At 35.6% G+C, this 17,914-nt stretch overlaps 1 protein-coding gene across 1 annotated transcript in view; it reads right to left on the reverse strand.

Moving 5' to 3' along the window:
- Positions 1-7,576: 7,576 nt before the first annotated feature.
- CCT4 (chaperonin containing TCP1 subunit 4) overlaps positions 7,577-17,914 on the reverse strand; it is a 137,089-nt gene continuing 126,751 nt past the window's right edge. Inside the window, exons 13-14 of the mRNA XM_090406863.1 lie at positions 14,988-15,101; positions 7,577-7,949 (exon numbers count right to left, since the gene is read on the reverse strand). Of these exons, the coding sequence (XP_090262989.1) occupies positions 7,932-7,949; positions 14,988-15,101 (132 nt within the window). The 3' untranslated portion in view covers positions 7,577-7,931. The remainder of the gene's footprint in view (positions 7,950-14,987; positions 15,102-17,914) is intronic.

A 17,914-nucleotide genomic window follows, 5' to 3' on the forward strand; every position in this document is an offset into this window, starting at 1 on the left:
AAATTGTTGAGTCTACTTGTTATCCTGTAAAACAGAAAACACATTTGATGAAGAGGATCACGAAACCAAGACTGAAGCTCCACATGGACAAAAGGAAGCAGATTCTGATAATGATTGGCCCGAATATTGGACACATTTGCAGAAAAATGACTTCTGCGAAGTCGCCGTATGTCAAGAATAAAATGTTGGGCTGCAAAGTGTGTCGTGATGTCGGAAGTCTTGCCGTCGATAAACACACGGGAATGAAAATTTCAACTAAGTGGGCAAATGGTAAAATCAGTCATTTTATCGAAATGGTGAGTTTGGATAATTGAAGTACTATACATGGTGCTCTACAGAGAAGTCAGGTATTTCCATGTGGCATCATGTCCAATAGCCAACAGTATTGTGGCCATTTCTTGTATCTACCTCAAGTAAACTATCACTTTAGTATAGAAACTGAGTAAATTATTGAATAACCAGGACCTTCCCTTCACATAACTTTGCTGCCCTCATTCCCCCCCCCCCCCCAGTGTGTCATATTCCAATCCATCCAATCTGTTCCAAACCAACTTTTCCAATACCTTAACCACCACCCATGCCAGAGATACTATCTTGCCATTCAGACTGGTGCTGAAAGAAGAAACATTCTTTTTTTACTTGCTATCTGGTAAAAAGAACTCTCTGGGATTTCCTTTGACACGCTTGGCTAATTTCCTTGCAATCAGATTTTACCTTCTTTACCATGCTGATTACCCTTGCATGTGCTCTGTACTGCTCATGAGCTTTCTAATTACAGCAATCCATCGATTAATGCGCCCCCGATTAGTGCGTCATTTTTTTTCGATACCCAAATTCGATTAGTGCACCTATATATATTTTAAAAATAAATGTTACAGATTTTAAAAATTTTCGATCTATACATTTTTTATAGCTAACTATTTTAAAAAAATCACTCACCAGGATGAAATAATTTAGTTACCGATTTGAAACATTTTATAAATGTTATTTTTTAATGGCATACTACACTATTTCCATGTACACTATGTTCCAAATTTACTGCCAAAATTTATGTCGTCTGCTTTACTTTACCAGCATTTTGCTGATCATATCTCGTGCAATTGTTTTCCGTACTGTTTTTATTTAAAATTATTTTCCTAACCATTAATCATGAGTAAAAGAATTAGTGAGCAAAAAATAGAAGTGTGAAAATGATTCGAAAAGCAAAGATAGGACAAGAACACAAAAATGGGTGAATCAACTGCTGAATACAAAGGGAAAAGTAAGGTTGCTTCAAGTTCGTCATTCATGCATGCACTGAAAATCAAAGTATTATAATGATTGAATTAGAGAGACTTCTTTTTTACTTGGATGGAAGATTGTAACCAAAAATGGATCCTGCTAAACACTGGCTTTATTAAATCAAGCATTGTCTCTTTGTAAACTGGAAAGAAAGGGCTATCACTGATGGAAAAGAAGAATTCCACGCTAGTGCTGAGTGAGTTGAGCATTTCAAAAAGAGAAATAACTTACATAATATTCTAATCACAGGTGAAGCTGCAAGTGCAGATAAGGAGATATCCAGAGATTTTGAAGAAAATTGTGTAAGAAGGGGACTATTGTGATTAACAAATATTTAATATCGATGAAACCATCCTTTTTTGGAAGCAAATGCCTTCCAAGACTTTTCTAGCCAAATCAGAGAAATCTCAGCCTGGTTATAAAGCCGCAATATCGAATGAAATTACTGCTAGCAATCTGCAAGCCATTTAGGAGCACATTCTTCCACATTGTGCAAATGATTTTAGAGGCTTTTCAAATGAATCTAAGTTAATTAAATCTCATTCTGGGAAGCTGAGTGATTCTGACCTGCTAAATTTAGATGCACAGCGGGAAGATCCTGAAGAATATGAAGAAAATTTAATCACTGACAAGCCCAAAGAGGTTTCACAGAAACAGTTTGAAAATAGTATTTGTGCAATCGAAGTTTTTAAGCAGCAATGCTTAGATCTGAGCATTGCTGCTTAAAAAGAGACTGACCCTGGTGAAGAGACAACCAGTAAAATTTGCAGAAGAGGCAATAGGGCCATATCGTCAGTTGTATGAAAAAAAGAAACAGAATGCCTGCCAAACTACGTTAGCTCAATTCTTTGTTAAGAAGCAGAATAATAAATTTATATTCTGAATATGTTTTATTGTCTTTCAGCTTCATGGTTTTCCTTTAACTAGGCCCTGAGACATACCCAAATTCTTTTATAAAAAAATTAAGGGTCAAAAAAGAAATTTGAGGAACGAATTATTCGATTAGTGCATTTTTGATTAATGCGCCTGTTTTAAAGAAAGCATTAGGTGCATTAATCGAGGGATCGCTGTACATTGGTTTATGCTCCAGCCACAATTTTTGCAGCCCCATTTTGATGTCCGTGTGGTTAGCCTAGTGGTTTGCGCTTCGCAACCATATGCCTGGGGAAGGAGTGTCCTAGGTTCGATTCCCGTCGGAGACGTGAGGAGCTGAAGGATCTTCCTCAGCCATAGCCAAGTTAGCCAGTCTTGGGCACCGGCAGTAGGGTTTTTTCTGCCAGTTTATCTGGTGTTTTTCATCCCGCAAGCAGGCAAACCGGACCTGTGAACACACAGGGATACAGCCAATACCTTGAGGCATAGGAGTGACCATTCTATCCTCTTTAAGGTTGTGGGCCTTAAAGGCCTGTTAAAGACATTGGGATAGATTTTGATGCTAGTCCTCAATTTAACTTCCACCTGATTTTTTCTCCAGATCCTGGATATGCAATTTAATACTGCTTTTCTCAAACACACCTCTTATTTCCTAAGTACTGCAAAACAACTTTTTCTTGCAGTTTCTTATGCCATGGAATTGCTACAACCCCCCCCCCCTCCTGAGTTTGTCACAATCAGCAGCTTTATAGTTCAACAGATAACCCTTCATAACTGAAAAATTCACATATTTAGCCACTTCTCAGGTCAAGACTGATCAATCTACTCAAATGGAAGTGGGTTACATTGGTTACGGACAAATCCATGGATGCTATCACTAGATCCAGTATTCTCAAACCTGGAGTTTGAGAGTGCTAGATCCCTTCCATCACATGGTGTTTTAGATCTCTCTCTCTCAGTAGTTGCATAAATTCTATTTGCTTCTCCTCAAGTGCTCTTTCCTCCTCCCTATCTTCAAAGTCCTCATAATGAGTTAATTTGCCAATGTATGTCATCTATATCTGCTGTTAGTAGCACCAATTATACATCTTATCCTGTTTGCTTTTATCTCACATTAGGTGGTCAAATGCACTCACTGCCTGCATCAATGTTAAATTTCTACTCTTGTTGGTTGCTTGTTATTATCAAATGAAGAATTGCAATTCCCCCCCACACACACACCTGTCCTCTCTATCCTCCCTGAAAACAATTCTTGGTAACAATGGCTTCCTCCAAGTCTCACCAATGTCTGTAAATTTTGGTCAAGTGAAAACAATTAATTTAAAAATCTCACCCTTGTTCATGGGCATCAGTATGCATGATGACTGGAATATCCCCCTTTGGCCAAGTATCCATATCTTTTTAATAACTGTCCCATCCAGATCTGGTACTTCAGAAATCATGTTCAGCATTCTTTTCTTTCTCATTCTCACAAGGATACCAATGCTCACCTGTAATCCTTTTATCCTCCCCAACTCAAAAAAGCCAGGTGTCTGCAAGATTTGCTGTGCTGATCATACGGGACATTCCAGAAAAATCAGTATGTCAGAACATTTTAAAGATGCTGAAAAGAAAACATAAATCTAGTTTTACTTTTCACACAACAAATAAAGACTATCTGATAATTTGGCAAAACATAGCAATGCTATATACCGAACATATAACTGTTTTGTCAGAAATTTTAAGTAGCTTTCAAAATGATATGCAGTCAAAACAAAGGCATTATTCTGCACCAATTTTGGTCTTCATTCATCAAAAATCTCATGTTTACAGACCCTGGCTATGATCATGTTGTAGAATGCAACCATACTAGTATACATACTTGCACATGTTGGTATTGTTTAATTTATCCAATTCCGAATTCTTTCTTGCTTAGTGTGATATGCTTTACACCTCTAGTTATTACTCTTACATAAAATAAGCATGCTCCTAATGAAGCATACCTGACAGCACATGAAACTAGTTGAGCATTTTAGATTTAATTAAGTTTTTATATTAGTTTTCATTGCATTATCATTACATCTGCAATCTGAAGAAAGAGGTTTACAACCAGGGAAATAAGCTTTCAAAAATTCACTGCATTATAAAAGTTTTCTCCTACTGACATATGTGCCAAACGTCTAAACCCCTCTTCCCACTTCTTTTCAATATGATATTCAATTTTATCCTGCTCAAAACTAAATGGTTCCTATTTCAAATCCCTTGTATACTTTTGTGTCCTGAACTGCCATAAAGATATTACTGTCCATAACAATGTACTCAATAAGACTTTTTATTTGTCCTCTCTCTGTGTGAATTTGTGCACATCATGATGAAACATGGTATTTGTGGTGGCTAGTCTATGTCCTGAACAGAATTCCAGCAGTACTTAGCATATTATTAGCTTTAACCTTTTCTTCAAATTTTTCAAAAACGTTTCTATATGTATGGTATTTATTTCCTACTCTAGTGTGTAGGTCTCCAACAAAGACCAAATTTTTTTCATTTTTCTTTATGTCCGATGCCTTCTCTAATGACTTGAAAAATCCCCCACTTCTTTCTTAGTAAAATCTTCTGTGGTACCATAGGCAAAAAAAAATCTTACTATCCAATTGCCTATTTTGATGTTTGCTCACATCACTATACTTGAAACTACCAGCCATTCATTATCTTCAAATGTTTAGTGTTGAATAAACATATGAAGATAATCCACTTCCTTTTCCTATTGCCTGAATTTAGGATCTTGTAGTTATTTAGAAAAATCTCACCTGTTTCTTCCATCTTTGTTCCACTACAGCCAATTATTTTGATGTGGCACTTCTCTAATTCTTCTAGTTCCACTTCTTTTCCACTGATACTTCTTAGCAGCGGTGCTTATCTTCAATTCTGCTGACAACGAGTCTGAATTTGCTCCTGTAGCTGCTTTTCATTCTTGTCCTCATTCCCTAACAAAAAACAGTGGAGACATTGTTTAACTGAAAGCTGCCCCAAATGGATGACATTTCATTATGGTGTACCATATCATCATTTGGTCCAAGCCGATCTAGACTGCAATTTGGTTGACTAAATCTGATATTGTATGCCCATCTTCATTCATTCAGTATCCAGGTAAACACTGTCCCCACTGGTTTTTAGTTAGGGAATGAGGACAAGAATGAAAAGCAGCTACAGGAGAAAATTTAAACTCATTGTCAGCAGAACTGAAGATAATCACCTTCTTTCACCATTATGAAGACTGTACATCAGGTTAGATGTTCCTTAAGTTCCTGAAAGAGTACATTCTTACTGTGATGACTGCAAATAAGATCTAATTTTTTTTTTTTGGCTCCAAATTCAACATGTTTTTACATGCTGAAATAAAACTCAGAAAAAAACTGACAACTTTTCAGATGGCAGAATTGTCTATGAAGAAAGAAATTTTATTGGCCTCCTTATCTGAAAAAATTCAACAACAGAATGGCAGAATCATTCTTCTTTTTTTTAAATATCAAAAACAAAGGCAATTTTAAGACATTATCATCAATTTTCTGACATATATATATATATACAACCCCAAGGGGGTGTTCAGGTTACTATGACAGCACTACATGATTAAGTTTACATCACTGTTAATCTCCTATCAACAATTTTTCTCCAAATCAATCTATTACTTGTGAGCACTCCAATATTGTCACATCCAACATTTGTTCGTCTAAGGCAGTTCTGACTGCCCTTGGTCTTCCTCTGGATCTTTTTCCTGCCATCTTGGCAAACACCTGTTTTGCTAATATTTCCTTGCCCAAGTGGCCATACCACCTTAGATTGGTTCTGCTTACACATTCTTGAATGCTAATAGTGTCAAGTTCCTTTTTAATATGATTCTGACATTGATTCCATCGGCTCACTCCTGTGATTTTCTCAGAACCCTCATATTTGTGGTTTCTAGTCTTTGATCGAGTGCTTTACTTCTAACCCAACTCTTAGATCCATAAAACTTAAAATTGGCTTGAACACCATCTGCATACTACTAATAAAGTGTTTTGACTAATTTCTCTTATTCCATATAAATTCATTCAGCTGCCCCCCCCCCCCTTGCTTATTCTGTTGTCTGTTTCCATCTTCACGAAAAACTGTGCCTAAACAGCAGAAATATTTTATTTGTTCTATAGGATCTTCATTCAGAATGCAGCTGAAGTTTTCTATGCTCCTGCCTTCTCATAGTTTTGGCCTTTTTATTGCTGATTTTCATGCCAATTTTTTACAGCTGTTAGTGTATCCTGCAACGTGCACTAGATGTGTTTAGGAATACGGCGTCACCTGCATAAAGGAAAGAGCTAAGTTTGACATCTTCAATTCTAATATCAAGCCTAATGTCACTATTTCATAATGTGATCCATCTAGATGAATAAGAATGGAGATAATAATGTGAATCCTTGTCTTACCCCTGATTTTACATGAAAACATTTTTCTGTATTTCCTTCAATTCTAATTGCCGACTGGCAACTTAAATATAGACTATGTATTGCTCCATATAACGTTCCACTCACCCCATATAATTGTAGTATTTGGAAAAGTTTCTCTCTGGGCACCTTGTCATATGCCTTTTCTAGATTTACAAAACTTAAGTACAGATCCTTGTCATATTCCCACAATTTCTCAACTATTTGTCTTAAAGTGAAAATCTGATCGTGACAACCTCTATTCGGCATGAACTCAGCTTGTTCTTTGCAAGTTTCTCTTCCACAATCTTTCTCAATCAGACAATGTTTCTGAAACCACAATGCTGCAACAGACTATTATAATTAAATCTGATATACAAAAGAAATCTGTGACAGTTATTAAAAAAACAATACTTTATGACTATTTCTAAAGAATTTCAAACAAATCACAGAAGTAAAAAAAATCATAAACTTTAATACTAGTTTATTTATAGTTAGTAATAATTAAGTCACTAACTGGTCCATTAGCAGATGGTGTGCCTGCTCTCCAATCTGATGGCTACAAGTCTAAACATGGTGCTTTTCAACTTCAAATCCTTTAGGTATACTATTAGAAAGGGTGAAAAATGCTTGCAAGTGTAATATTTCATTTCTAGAGCAGAGTTCCATACCAGACCTACTCTCACTGACCTGTACAGAACATACTGATATGTTCTATGTATTGTTTTAGCCTTTTTTTTTTTCTTTTTAGTGAGGGTGAAGGAGATAGAAAAAAACAACAACTGAATTGATAACATGTGTATTTCATTCTGGAGGTCAAGAGGACACAAACTCTAATTGCAAAATCTCAATTTGTAAGGTAATAAAAAATGTAAAAATAAAACAAATCATTCTGTTCCTACAATTTCACTAAAATGAGTGTTGACTGTATAAATAATATACAGTTAAAGATTCCAAAAACAAATATTTATAAACAGTACACAAGATACATCAGCAAAAATTTTATTATTTAACTTATTCAAGAAGAATGAATGATAGTTATGTATGGAAAATATTATCGTAGCAATAGTGTAGTCCCACCGCTCATTAACAAGTAATGAAACATCAAGCTTTTCAAATAAGTCAGATGTAACACCTATCACTTTTTTTAAATAAGGCATGGAAGATACCCATAAGACTGCTCAAAGAAAATTTCATTCTTGGCAATATTTTGATTTTGTTATAAATAATTGTTAGAGTGCTTTCTTGTTCCTAAGTGCATGGCAGATGGTTTTGTATTTCACAACTCTTCCTCCACGGATTACGTCAGAGGAAACACCACTATGGTTAAGTCCAAATTCTCTATCGCACTGTTGTAATCTGCAAGTAAGCAAAATTAAGAATTAATTTTAATTCATTTTCAAACAGTTACAGAAATGAAAATTCTGTAAAAATATTTTCCTTAAAAATTTATAATTTGGGTGTGTTTCAATTTTTTTTTAAAGATAATTCAAATTTAAATCAAATTTCAAATTCAAAATTAATCTTTTATTAGTTAATTTTAGAGTGACTACCTGTATGATTACCCCCACACAAGTTTTCTCTTACCAATGTTAATATTCCAAGAGCACACCAAGGCGCTTGGCCGCATGAAGGAAGACTTGGTTTCGAGTCTAGTCGGCGACTAGAGGAAATTTTTCTAAGCCTTTTTTTCGACCAGTTCCCGAGTTAGTCAATCTCTGGCACAGGCAAGCGGGTTTTTCCTCCTGGAAACTCGGGTTTTTCGTCCCGTAAACTCAAGAAAATCGACCGTAGAACCCACATTATTTTAGACATTAAATATATTGTGTTAGGGACCACGAGATGGCGGCACATTTGAGCCGTCTCTCTTCACTGTGTACCGCTTAATTAGTGATAGCCTTGGGCCATCTATCTCTGATTGGGTACCAGTAGAGATTGAACTGCCCACTCAGTCTCCAAAAGTTAGATAGGGCTAAATGGCCTCGCCTACTCCCCGCTAACGGGAATAAAAAGGCGTTAGCTGATTTTTTTTTTTTTTGATGTTAATATTCCTGATATACAGAATCATAATAATATTTGGCTTTTAGTCTTGAAATGTCTTACTTGTTTGCACTACTGCCACACCCATGAATTTCATTTGATGAGAAATGTATTTTATTACTTTTTTATTTTAATTTCAGGGGGAAAAAAAACTTACATTTTTAACACAATAGAACTCTTACAGTAATTTCTGTATATTCTTCATAGTATAATAATGGCTGGTAGAAACATGCAATGCTAAGTTTCTAAACCTAGTCAGAGAGTTAGGATATCTGCTGATAAGAATGAAGTAATTTATAAAATTAGCATTTGTTGAGAATTTTCAGATTCTGACTCTTTCTATGGTTAACATTCCTTTCCACGCATTCAGTTGATGAAGTGTCACTCATCAACTATGTTTACTTCGGTACCATTCTTTAAAAAAAATCATAACCGCTCATGACCTATGAGACAAACAGAAAAAAAACCAAAGCAGAAGTGATTAACATGTGAATTGTCTTCATTCTACCTTGGAATTAGTGATTATCCTCTTACAGTTGACTCTTACTAAAACAAGCTAGTAGGGACAGGAATCATAATGGAGAAGTTCTACCTATGGAGGGTTTTTGATTAGGAACTTCTAAGTAATTGTTACAGCAGTATTGCTGTAGTGAGTTTGACTATAATACAATCAATTTTCAACAAACCAAACTTGCTATATAATACTTAAAAATTCCAGCTAAAATTCTAACCATTAATGTTACTATAAAGGTAATTAACATTGAAGGCTTTGACTATTAAAAACTTTTCTGTTTATTCCTACATTTTCATGTTGACTGTATTATAATACATTCCAAAAATGGCAGGCATACATTCCACTAGCAAAATACAGGATCAGTCAGGTTTCAAATATCAAAATAATGTTCAATAATCAGGGGTGGCTCGTGCACAGGCACCGCAGAACCCCCACTTTTTCTAGATATATAAATATGTTTATTAATTTATTTATATTTGCTTGTAATATATAATTTTATCATCAACAATCCTATACAATCTTTTATTTTGTATAAAAAATAATAAAAATCCATTTTGTAGCACTTAGGAGGGCAAAGGACGCTAGCGGCACTGTGGTTTCCAGTGTCATATTGATGCACGCAAGCATATGCACGTTATAGTGAGATGCAAGCTATTAGCATAATGCAGCAGTGTCTGTCGCGCAGTTCCACTGTTATTTATATGCAGTTTGCACCAGTAGTAGAATGTTCATAGAGCTTATCATGTTTACTCCGGCTCTTTAAATATTTGAACATTACAATTAAAGACATAATATTTGTTATAATTTTTATTTTAGAACATTATTGGAGTTATGATAATGGATTTTATTTTTAAGTAATTTTGAATTATATTAAACTATAATTTTATCGATAATGAACAATATTTTTTCATAAAACAAAACAAGAATATATTTTATTTTTAAGTAATTTTGAATTATACCAAACTGTATAATTTTATCGATAATAAACAATATTTTTTGCATGTGTTTAATTTTTTTAATTTTTACCATAATTTTGATATTTTATCCAAACACGCATACCCTGTACTTACAGTGTGTATGTATATTTCGAAAGTTGCAGCACTCCCACGATTTCAAGCCACGAGCCACCACTGCCAATAATATCAAAAAACAAATATAACACATATCATAAAATGGGGATGCTATTTCTTACCTGTGATGCAAACATTTTAAATAATGTATGAACACATAAAAAAAATTTTTTAACCCAATGTGAATAAATGGAGAAATTATAGATGCTTATTCATGTGAGCTGTACCCTTTGAAGACTGTCTATACTCAAAGAAGTATTTTTTTTCTTCTTTTTTTTGCAAACTAATGGTACACATTCACACAGTGGCTGGTCTAGGGATTTTCTCTCTCTCCTTTTATTTTATTTATTTTTTTACATAGCCAGAAGCCTTGAAACATGTAGAAGTTTGAAAAGGAGGCACAGTTTCAATATATCTGAACCTGTATTACATCAAGAATACTATAACATAACCATCTGTTAAAATTTCTCTTTCACAAAGATGTCTTTGAATCAGCTGCACATAAAACTTCTTAATGTAACTAATTCAAAGATATCTAAGAACAACTGAGACATTAAATATTTTAAGTGTGACATATTACTACGTCACATTCAAAAATTTATATGCTGTAAAACAAGGCTTCTGTTATGGTGTGGTTAATTTACAAGTGTTAACCACTAATACAACATCTGTGTGTCAGTGTTGGAAAGGTTGGCAAGAATCAGGATCCAGAATTGAGTTGACATATGGTATTATCTTTGATGGAGTGAACGGATTTGCTTAAGGTAGGTCATGTTTTAGTAATCTACTTACTTATTACATCATCATCAAATTCCTGCCATGTCTTCAAGGCGGTGTACATGAAATGATACTACTACATGAAAAATTTACATGTAGTAGAATCATTACTCACTTCCTATCTACAATTTTCCTCCAAATCAATCTGTTACCTGTCAAGACTCCAACATTATCAGATCTCATATTTCTATGGCACTTTTAACTATATAAATCCACCTATATCTTGATCTTCCTCTGGGTCTTTTCCTGCTAAACTGGCAGAAGACACTTCTTTTGCTAACTTTTCTATTTAAGTGACCATACCACCTGAGATTAGCTCTGCTAAACCATTCCTTAGATGCTGACAATGTCAAGTTCTTTCCTAATATCCTCATTTTCAATAATATTGCCATTGATGCTACCTGTTCATGCCTCTAATCTTTTTCAGGACTCTCATATCTGTGGTCTCTAGTCTTTGGTCAAGTGTTTTACTTCTGATCCAGTTAAAATTGGTTTGAACACTGTCTTGTATACAGCTAATTTAGTGTTTTGATGAATTTCTCTCTTATTCTATATAAATTTATTCAGTTGACTCCCTACCATACCTGCTTTGTTGATTCTGTTGTCTATTTCTATATTTAATTTACCATCTTCAGTAAAAACCGTGCCTAAGTAGCTGAAATTTACTTGTTCCACAGGTTCTCCAATCACAAAACAGTTGACATTTTCAATCATTCTGCCTATTTTCATTGTCTTTGTCTTTTTATAGCTGACCTTCATACCATATCTATTACAATAGCTATTCAATTTAGTCAGGGAATCTTGCAGACTTGTAGCGGATTTATTTAGAAGTATAACATCATCCGCATAAAGCAGAGCTGACATTAACATCTCTAATTTTGATATCTTGTTAAATACTACTTTCCTTCATAATGTGATCCATATAGATAATGAATAACAGATGGGATAATGTACATCCTTGTCTCACACCAGATTTAACATTAAACCATCTTCCTTTACTTCCTTAAATTCTAACTGCTGACTTACAACTGAAATACAGACTAAGTATTGCTTGATATAATGCCCCATTGACACCATATAACTGCAGCGTATTGAATAGCTTCTCTCTTGGCACCTTATCATATGCCTTTTCCAAATCGACAAAACTTAAATACAGATCTTTGTTATAATCCCATGCTTTCTCGACTATTTGTCGTAAAGTGAAGATCTGATCCTGACAGCCTCTATTTGGCCTGAATCCAGCTTGTTCTTCACCAAGCTTTTCTTCCACAATTCTTCTCAACCGTTTCTCATGTATACTTGCATAGATCTTGCCAGGAACACTCAGTAGGGAAATACCTCTTTAATTCTCACATTCAGTTTTATTTCCATTTTTATATATGGGTACTATTAGAGCTCTACTGCAATCATCGGGAATTTGTCCCTCTGTCCAGGCTTTCTGAACTATGCAGTGCAGCCACTGAAAGACTTTTATACCACCATACTTCAGCATTTCTGGTCGAATATCATTACTCCTGCTGCCTTTCCACATTTCAAGCCTTTGATGACTTTTTCTACTTCAAGTATGGATATGTATTCCTGACTGCATGCCTGGTCAGTGTCTTTTTATCACTGTGCTGTCATCACTGCTAGTTTCATTTAGCAGTTTTCAAATTAATTACTCCATACTTCAAGGATATCTTTTTCTCCCATTTTCATGTCACCTTTATCATCTCTAACTTCTTTTATATCACTCTTTCCTCCATTCCTAAGCTTCTTCAACAACCGCCAGAATATTTTGCAACCTTCTTGATATTTATTTTCTATATTCTTGCCAAAGTCCTCCAATGACTTTCGTTTAGCTAGTTTTACACAGTGTTTAGCATTCTTGCATTTGTCTCTGTATTCTCTAAGAGCACAAGCACTTCCAATTTCAAATCCTCTGTACACTCTGGTGTCCTGCACCAAGGAAAAAACATCACTATCAACAATAACATAGTCAATGAGACTTTTCTTATTCCTTGCCTCTTCTCTCCATGTGAATTTGTGCACATTTTTATGTTGGAACATGGTGTTAGTAATAACCAGTCCATGTCCTGAGCAGAAATCCAACAGATATTTGCCATTATTATTAGCTTTGCTCTTTTCTCCAAATTTTCCCAAATATTTTTGTATGTCTCACAATCATTTCCTACTCTGCTATTTAGATCCCCAACAAGGACCAACTTTTCCTTTTTCGTTGTGTCAGTTGCTTTTTCTAAAGCATCAAAAAATTCCTCCACTTCTACCTTAGTAGAACCTTCTGTGGGACCATAGGCACAAATAAGTCTCATTGTCCAGTTCCCCATTCTCATATTTGCCCACATCACTCTACTTGAGACAGCCTGCCATTCAAGAAGATTAGCTTCGTATTTTGTGTTGAATACTATGGCTACTCCTTCTTTTCCTTGATTGTCATTGACCTGAATATAACATTTTGTATTTATTGCTCAGAAACATCTCACCAGTTTTTGTCTTTTTTGTTTCAGTCACCTGTATTATGTCGATCTGGTACTGATCTAATTCCTCAGCTAGCTCCATTTCTTTGCCATTCAGGCTTCTTATGATAGTACTTGATAGTACTGATCTTTAACTCTGGTGATGTTGAGTTGGGGTTTGTTTTCAGATTTGTTCCAGTAGCTGTCTTTTCGCTGTTCGCCCTGGTTCCCTGGCGAAAACAACATGGGGCCTTGTTTAACCGGGCGACGCCCCAGCCAGTATGAAATTTTGTCATGTCGTACCATAATTTTTTATTTTGGTTTAACCAATAAGAATACAATTTGGTCGGCTATATCCCAAATTGCCAGCCCATCTTCGTTCGTTCAGTATCCAAGTAGATACCCACCAGGGTGCACCACGAGAAGGTGAGGATTGGACATTAGGTCAGAAGCCCTGGTCGGTTCTCTGCATTCCTTTAAAGGCTATGTGGAGGTCTCCTCTCAGTTATACAGCTTTGACCCTTAAGCACCCCCCTAAAGAGACTAAAAATTGAGAGCAAAAATTTTCCCAACTTTTATTCGCTTTAAAACTTTCTTATATGTTCTTCTTTTCAATATGAAATTCAATTTTATCCTGCTTAAGACTAAATAGTGATCACTTCCAATTTCAAATCCTCCGTACAATCTGGTGTCCTGCACCAGGGAGGAAAAATCACTATCACAATAACATAGTCAATGAGACTTTTCTTATTCCTTGCCTCTTCTCTCCATGTGAATTTGTGCACATTTTTATGTTGGAACATTGTGTTAGTAATAACAGTCCAATGTCCTGAGCAGAAATCCAACAGGTATTTGCCAATATTATTCCAAAATATTTTTGTATATCTGACAATCATTTCCTTCTCTGCTATTTGTTATTACCTGAATATAACAGTTTGTATTTATTGCTGAGAAAGATCTCACCAGTCTGTTTTTTTTTTTTTTTTTTTTTTTTTTTTCCAGTCACCCATATTATGCCCATCTGGTACTTACCCAATTCTTCTGCTAGTTCCAGCTTCTTATGCTGATAGTACCAATCTTGAACTCTGGTGATGTTGAGTTGGGATGGGTTTTAGGAATTGTTCCAGTAGCTGACTTTTTGCTGTTTGTCCTGGTTCCTTGGTGAAAACAACAGGGACCTTGTTTATATTTGACACATCAGCCAGCATGAAATTCAGTCATGTTGTAGTTCAAGAAAATAAGAATACAATTTGCTTGGCTAAATTCCAAATTGCCAACCCATCCTCATTCGTTCAGTATCCAGGTAGATACATAACAGGGTGCACCACGAGAAGGTGAGGATTGGGCATTATGTCAGAAGATATTAGGACTGGTCGGTTCTTCACATTCCTTTAAAGGTATGTGGGGGTCTCCTCTCAGTTATACAGCTTTGACCCTTAAGCATCCCCTGAATACAAATCTAGTAATCATAATGAATAATGTAAAATAACAAGGAACACACATAAAAAATTATAACAAACATATATAAAAAAAAACTTACAATATCATCGATCTTTAGAATACTCTGAACAGTCTCAGAAGCTAAAAGTACAGCACTTGTTGATACAAGAAGAGGCTGAACAACATTTTCTTCTAGTATATTGGTCACAGCACCCTGAAATAATAAATTAAACTTTTTTTTTAATTTTCAGAAACGTGCAAAATCCCCTATTCACACTTTTCTATAAAAAAAAAAACGTATTTGAATGCATGTATAGTGAAATTTATATGAAAAGATCTTAGCAGTTGGTTATATTTTTTATGCTGATTCAGCTTTCTACCAAGAATGAAGTATAAGAACTTTTACTTTATGAGATACTTTGCTTTCTTCATCACAACCACTTCACTCTTGTGTAACTCGCTTCTCATTAATAACTGCAGTTCTTTCCTATATGTCACTACATGTAGGAAAGAACTTTTTATTGGCTAGTCAATATTGGTTGCACAAATCCTTGAAATCTAGTTTACTAAAATTATTCACTAAACTGGGTCACATCATCTGCCAAAGTAACAATTAATATATACGACTGTTCACCTTTGTTGTAACACTTCCAGAACTCCAAGAATTACAGATTAATAGTGTGGATGGTAGAAGTAAATTGCAAGGATAGCCTGGCAGTACATTTTAGTAGTAGTAACACTTTGGGTTTACTATACAACAAGAAAGATAAAAGACAGAAGCCAATGAGTAATGCCAGCAATTGAAAACTTGAGAAAGATTCCAATGAAGAGACACTTATGTATACATTGAAGATACCAAGAAATTATATACTTGGTTTTAATCCTTTACTCAGGGAAACAAAACAATGTTTTGTATATGAAATATATTCATGTCCAAGCTGTTTGTATATAGAGGCTAATGACTTCACATTGCTTGCCTTAGTATGTATCCCATAATGCAAAGCACAAAAATGCTATGCATAATTGGAAAGGTCACTACTCAGACCACTTTCGACCTTTATTGGTCTAGGTAGAGTTTTAAAATGGGATGTGATAAGTCTAGGGGGGGGGTAAGCATGGAGCATCTGTGATATGCATCTATCTACTATAGGTCATAGAAGGAAATTAGGTTTGTGGACTGTAGGTAAACAATATATGGGGGGGGGGGGTCTGGAACCAAAGGATTTGAGATTTTTGTAATGTCTAGCAGCCAGGAAGATACTTTAACTTGCATTTTTGTAGGATCGTGAACCTAGTGGGATGTATGTAGCACGCTCTCCCCCCCCCCCTCTCTCTCTCATAAGGTTAGCCTAGTGGCTGTGCGCTTCACAACCATATGCCTAGGGAAGGAGTGTCCTGGGTTCGATTCCCGTCGGTGACATGGGGGAGATCGCAAGTTATTATATATTATTTCTCTGAGATCGTGCTACCTACATCCCACTAGATGTCCAAAAGATATCTCTTTTCCTTTGCCATCAATTCTGTTATTTTTCTTGGAAGAACAAAATTTACAAACAGATATAGGGAACCACTATGGTCCCCCCCCCCCCCCCCCAACCAATTTTTACATGGGAAACTTTTGAAAAACAAGCCACAAGCTCTTCTCAAACTTTCTATCTGGCTAAGATATGTAGACGATGTGTTCTCTATTTGGCCTCATGGCCCAGACACATTAAATTCCTTCCTCAGTCACCTCAATAGTCTACAACTAAGAATCCAGTTTAAGATGAAAAAGGAAACTAACAATAGTTTACTCTTCCTGGACACCTTAGTAACACCCCTTCCTAACGGTAACCTTTCTTTTACTGTATATAGAAAACCCACTCACACAGACAGATACATTCACAAATTTACCCATCACCACCACCCCTCTCAACAACATGGCATTATTAAAACTCTAACTAATACAGCCTATAATCTTTGTTCCAGTGGAACCTCTCTTTCAACCAAACTCAACCACATACACACAACACCTCCCTTATTACAGAATTAAAAAATAATCAGTTCCTCCTCCATTCATTGACCATCCCTTCAGAAGGATTTCAGAAATGCCATCACCATCCCCTACATCTATGGCACATTAGAAAAAATATGCAGGTCTTTTAAAAAAAAGTACATCTACATAGCTTTTAAGCCCCACTGGAATATTGCTACACTTATCTGTTCCACCAAAGATCACCTGCCTCCTCGCTCAGTGCCTGGAGTATATAAAGTACCCTGTTTCTGCAAGTTGGCTTACTTTGGACAGAGAGGCAGATCAGTGACCATCTGTTTAGAAGAACAAATCTAACATCTGCAATCACAACTATGGTCAATCTGGCCTTGCAGACCATGTATTGGATATAACCCACAGGATCTCCTGGAAGAAAGATACCATGCTCCACCATAGTAAACTTAAAAAGGAAAGACTGTTTTGAGAATCTGCATCGGCACTCAGAAACCAATTGAATTTAAGTAAATAAGATGTATAAAACTTCTCAACATTTGGGAAAAAATAATTGTCAGAGGCCACTTACAAATGCCCATAGAGGGTGAACCACACAGATATGACTTTAGAGTCACCCATGTTTTATTTAGTATTGTGTTGTGTGTGTGTGTTACAAGAGTTATTTGTAATCCCTGAAGCATTAATTAGTTTTCAGTCCTTTCCTAGTACTGTAAATATTCCATTAAACCAACAACATGATGTCCTCCCAGCACTTAAGCCTTAACACACGGAGCAGATATTTTGCTTCAGCAAGATGGGGGTCCACATTTTTCAATTAATCCAGAATTTTTTTCAAGAAACATTTCCAGAGAAATGGCCACCTCAAATCAGTGACTTATGTTAATCAAACTAGAACAATAGATGTTCCTTTAGATCAGGGGTCTCCAAACTACATAGATACATCTGCCCACGGGTCAGATGCGGCCCGTGATATGATTTTATCTGGCCGACCAATTGGACTAATTTTTCAATAAGAATCGCAAAAAAAAAAAAAAAAACTG

This window comes from Typopeltis vanoorti, chromosome 17 (assembly GCF_054136105.1).
Source record: "Typopeltis vanoorti isolate ZY-2024b chromosome 17, IOZ_Tvanoo_1.0, whole genome shotgun sequence".
In the NCBI taxonomy this organism is placed as follows: domain Eukaryota; kingdom Metazoa; phylum Arthropoda; class Arachnida; order Uropygi; family Thelyphonidae; genus Typopeltis; species Typopeltis vanoorti.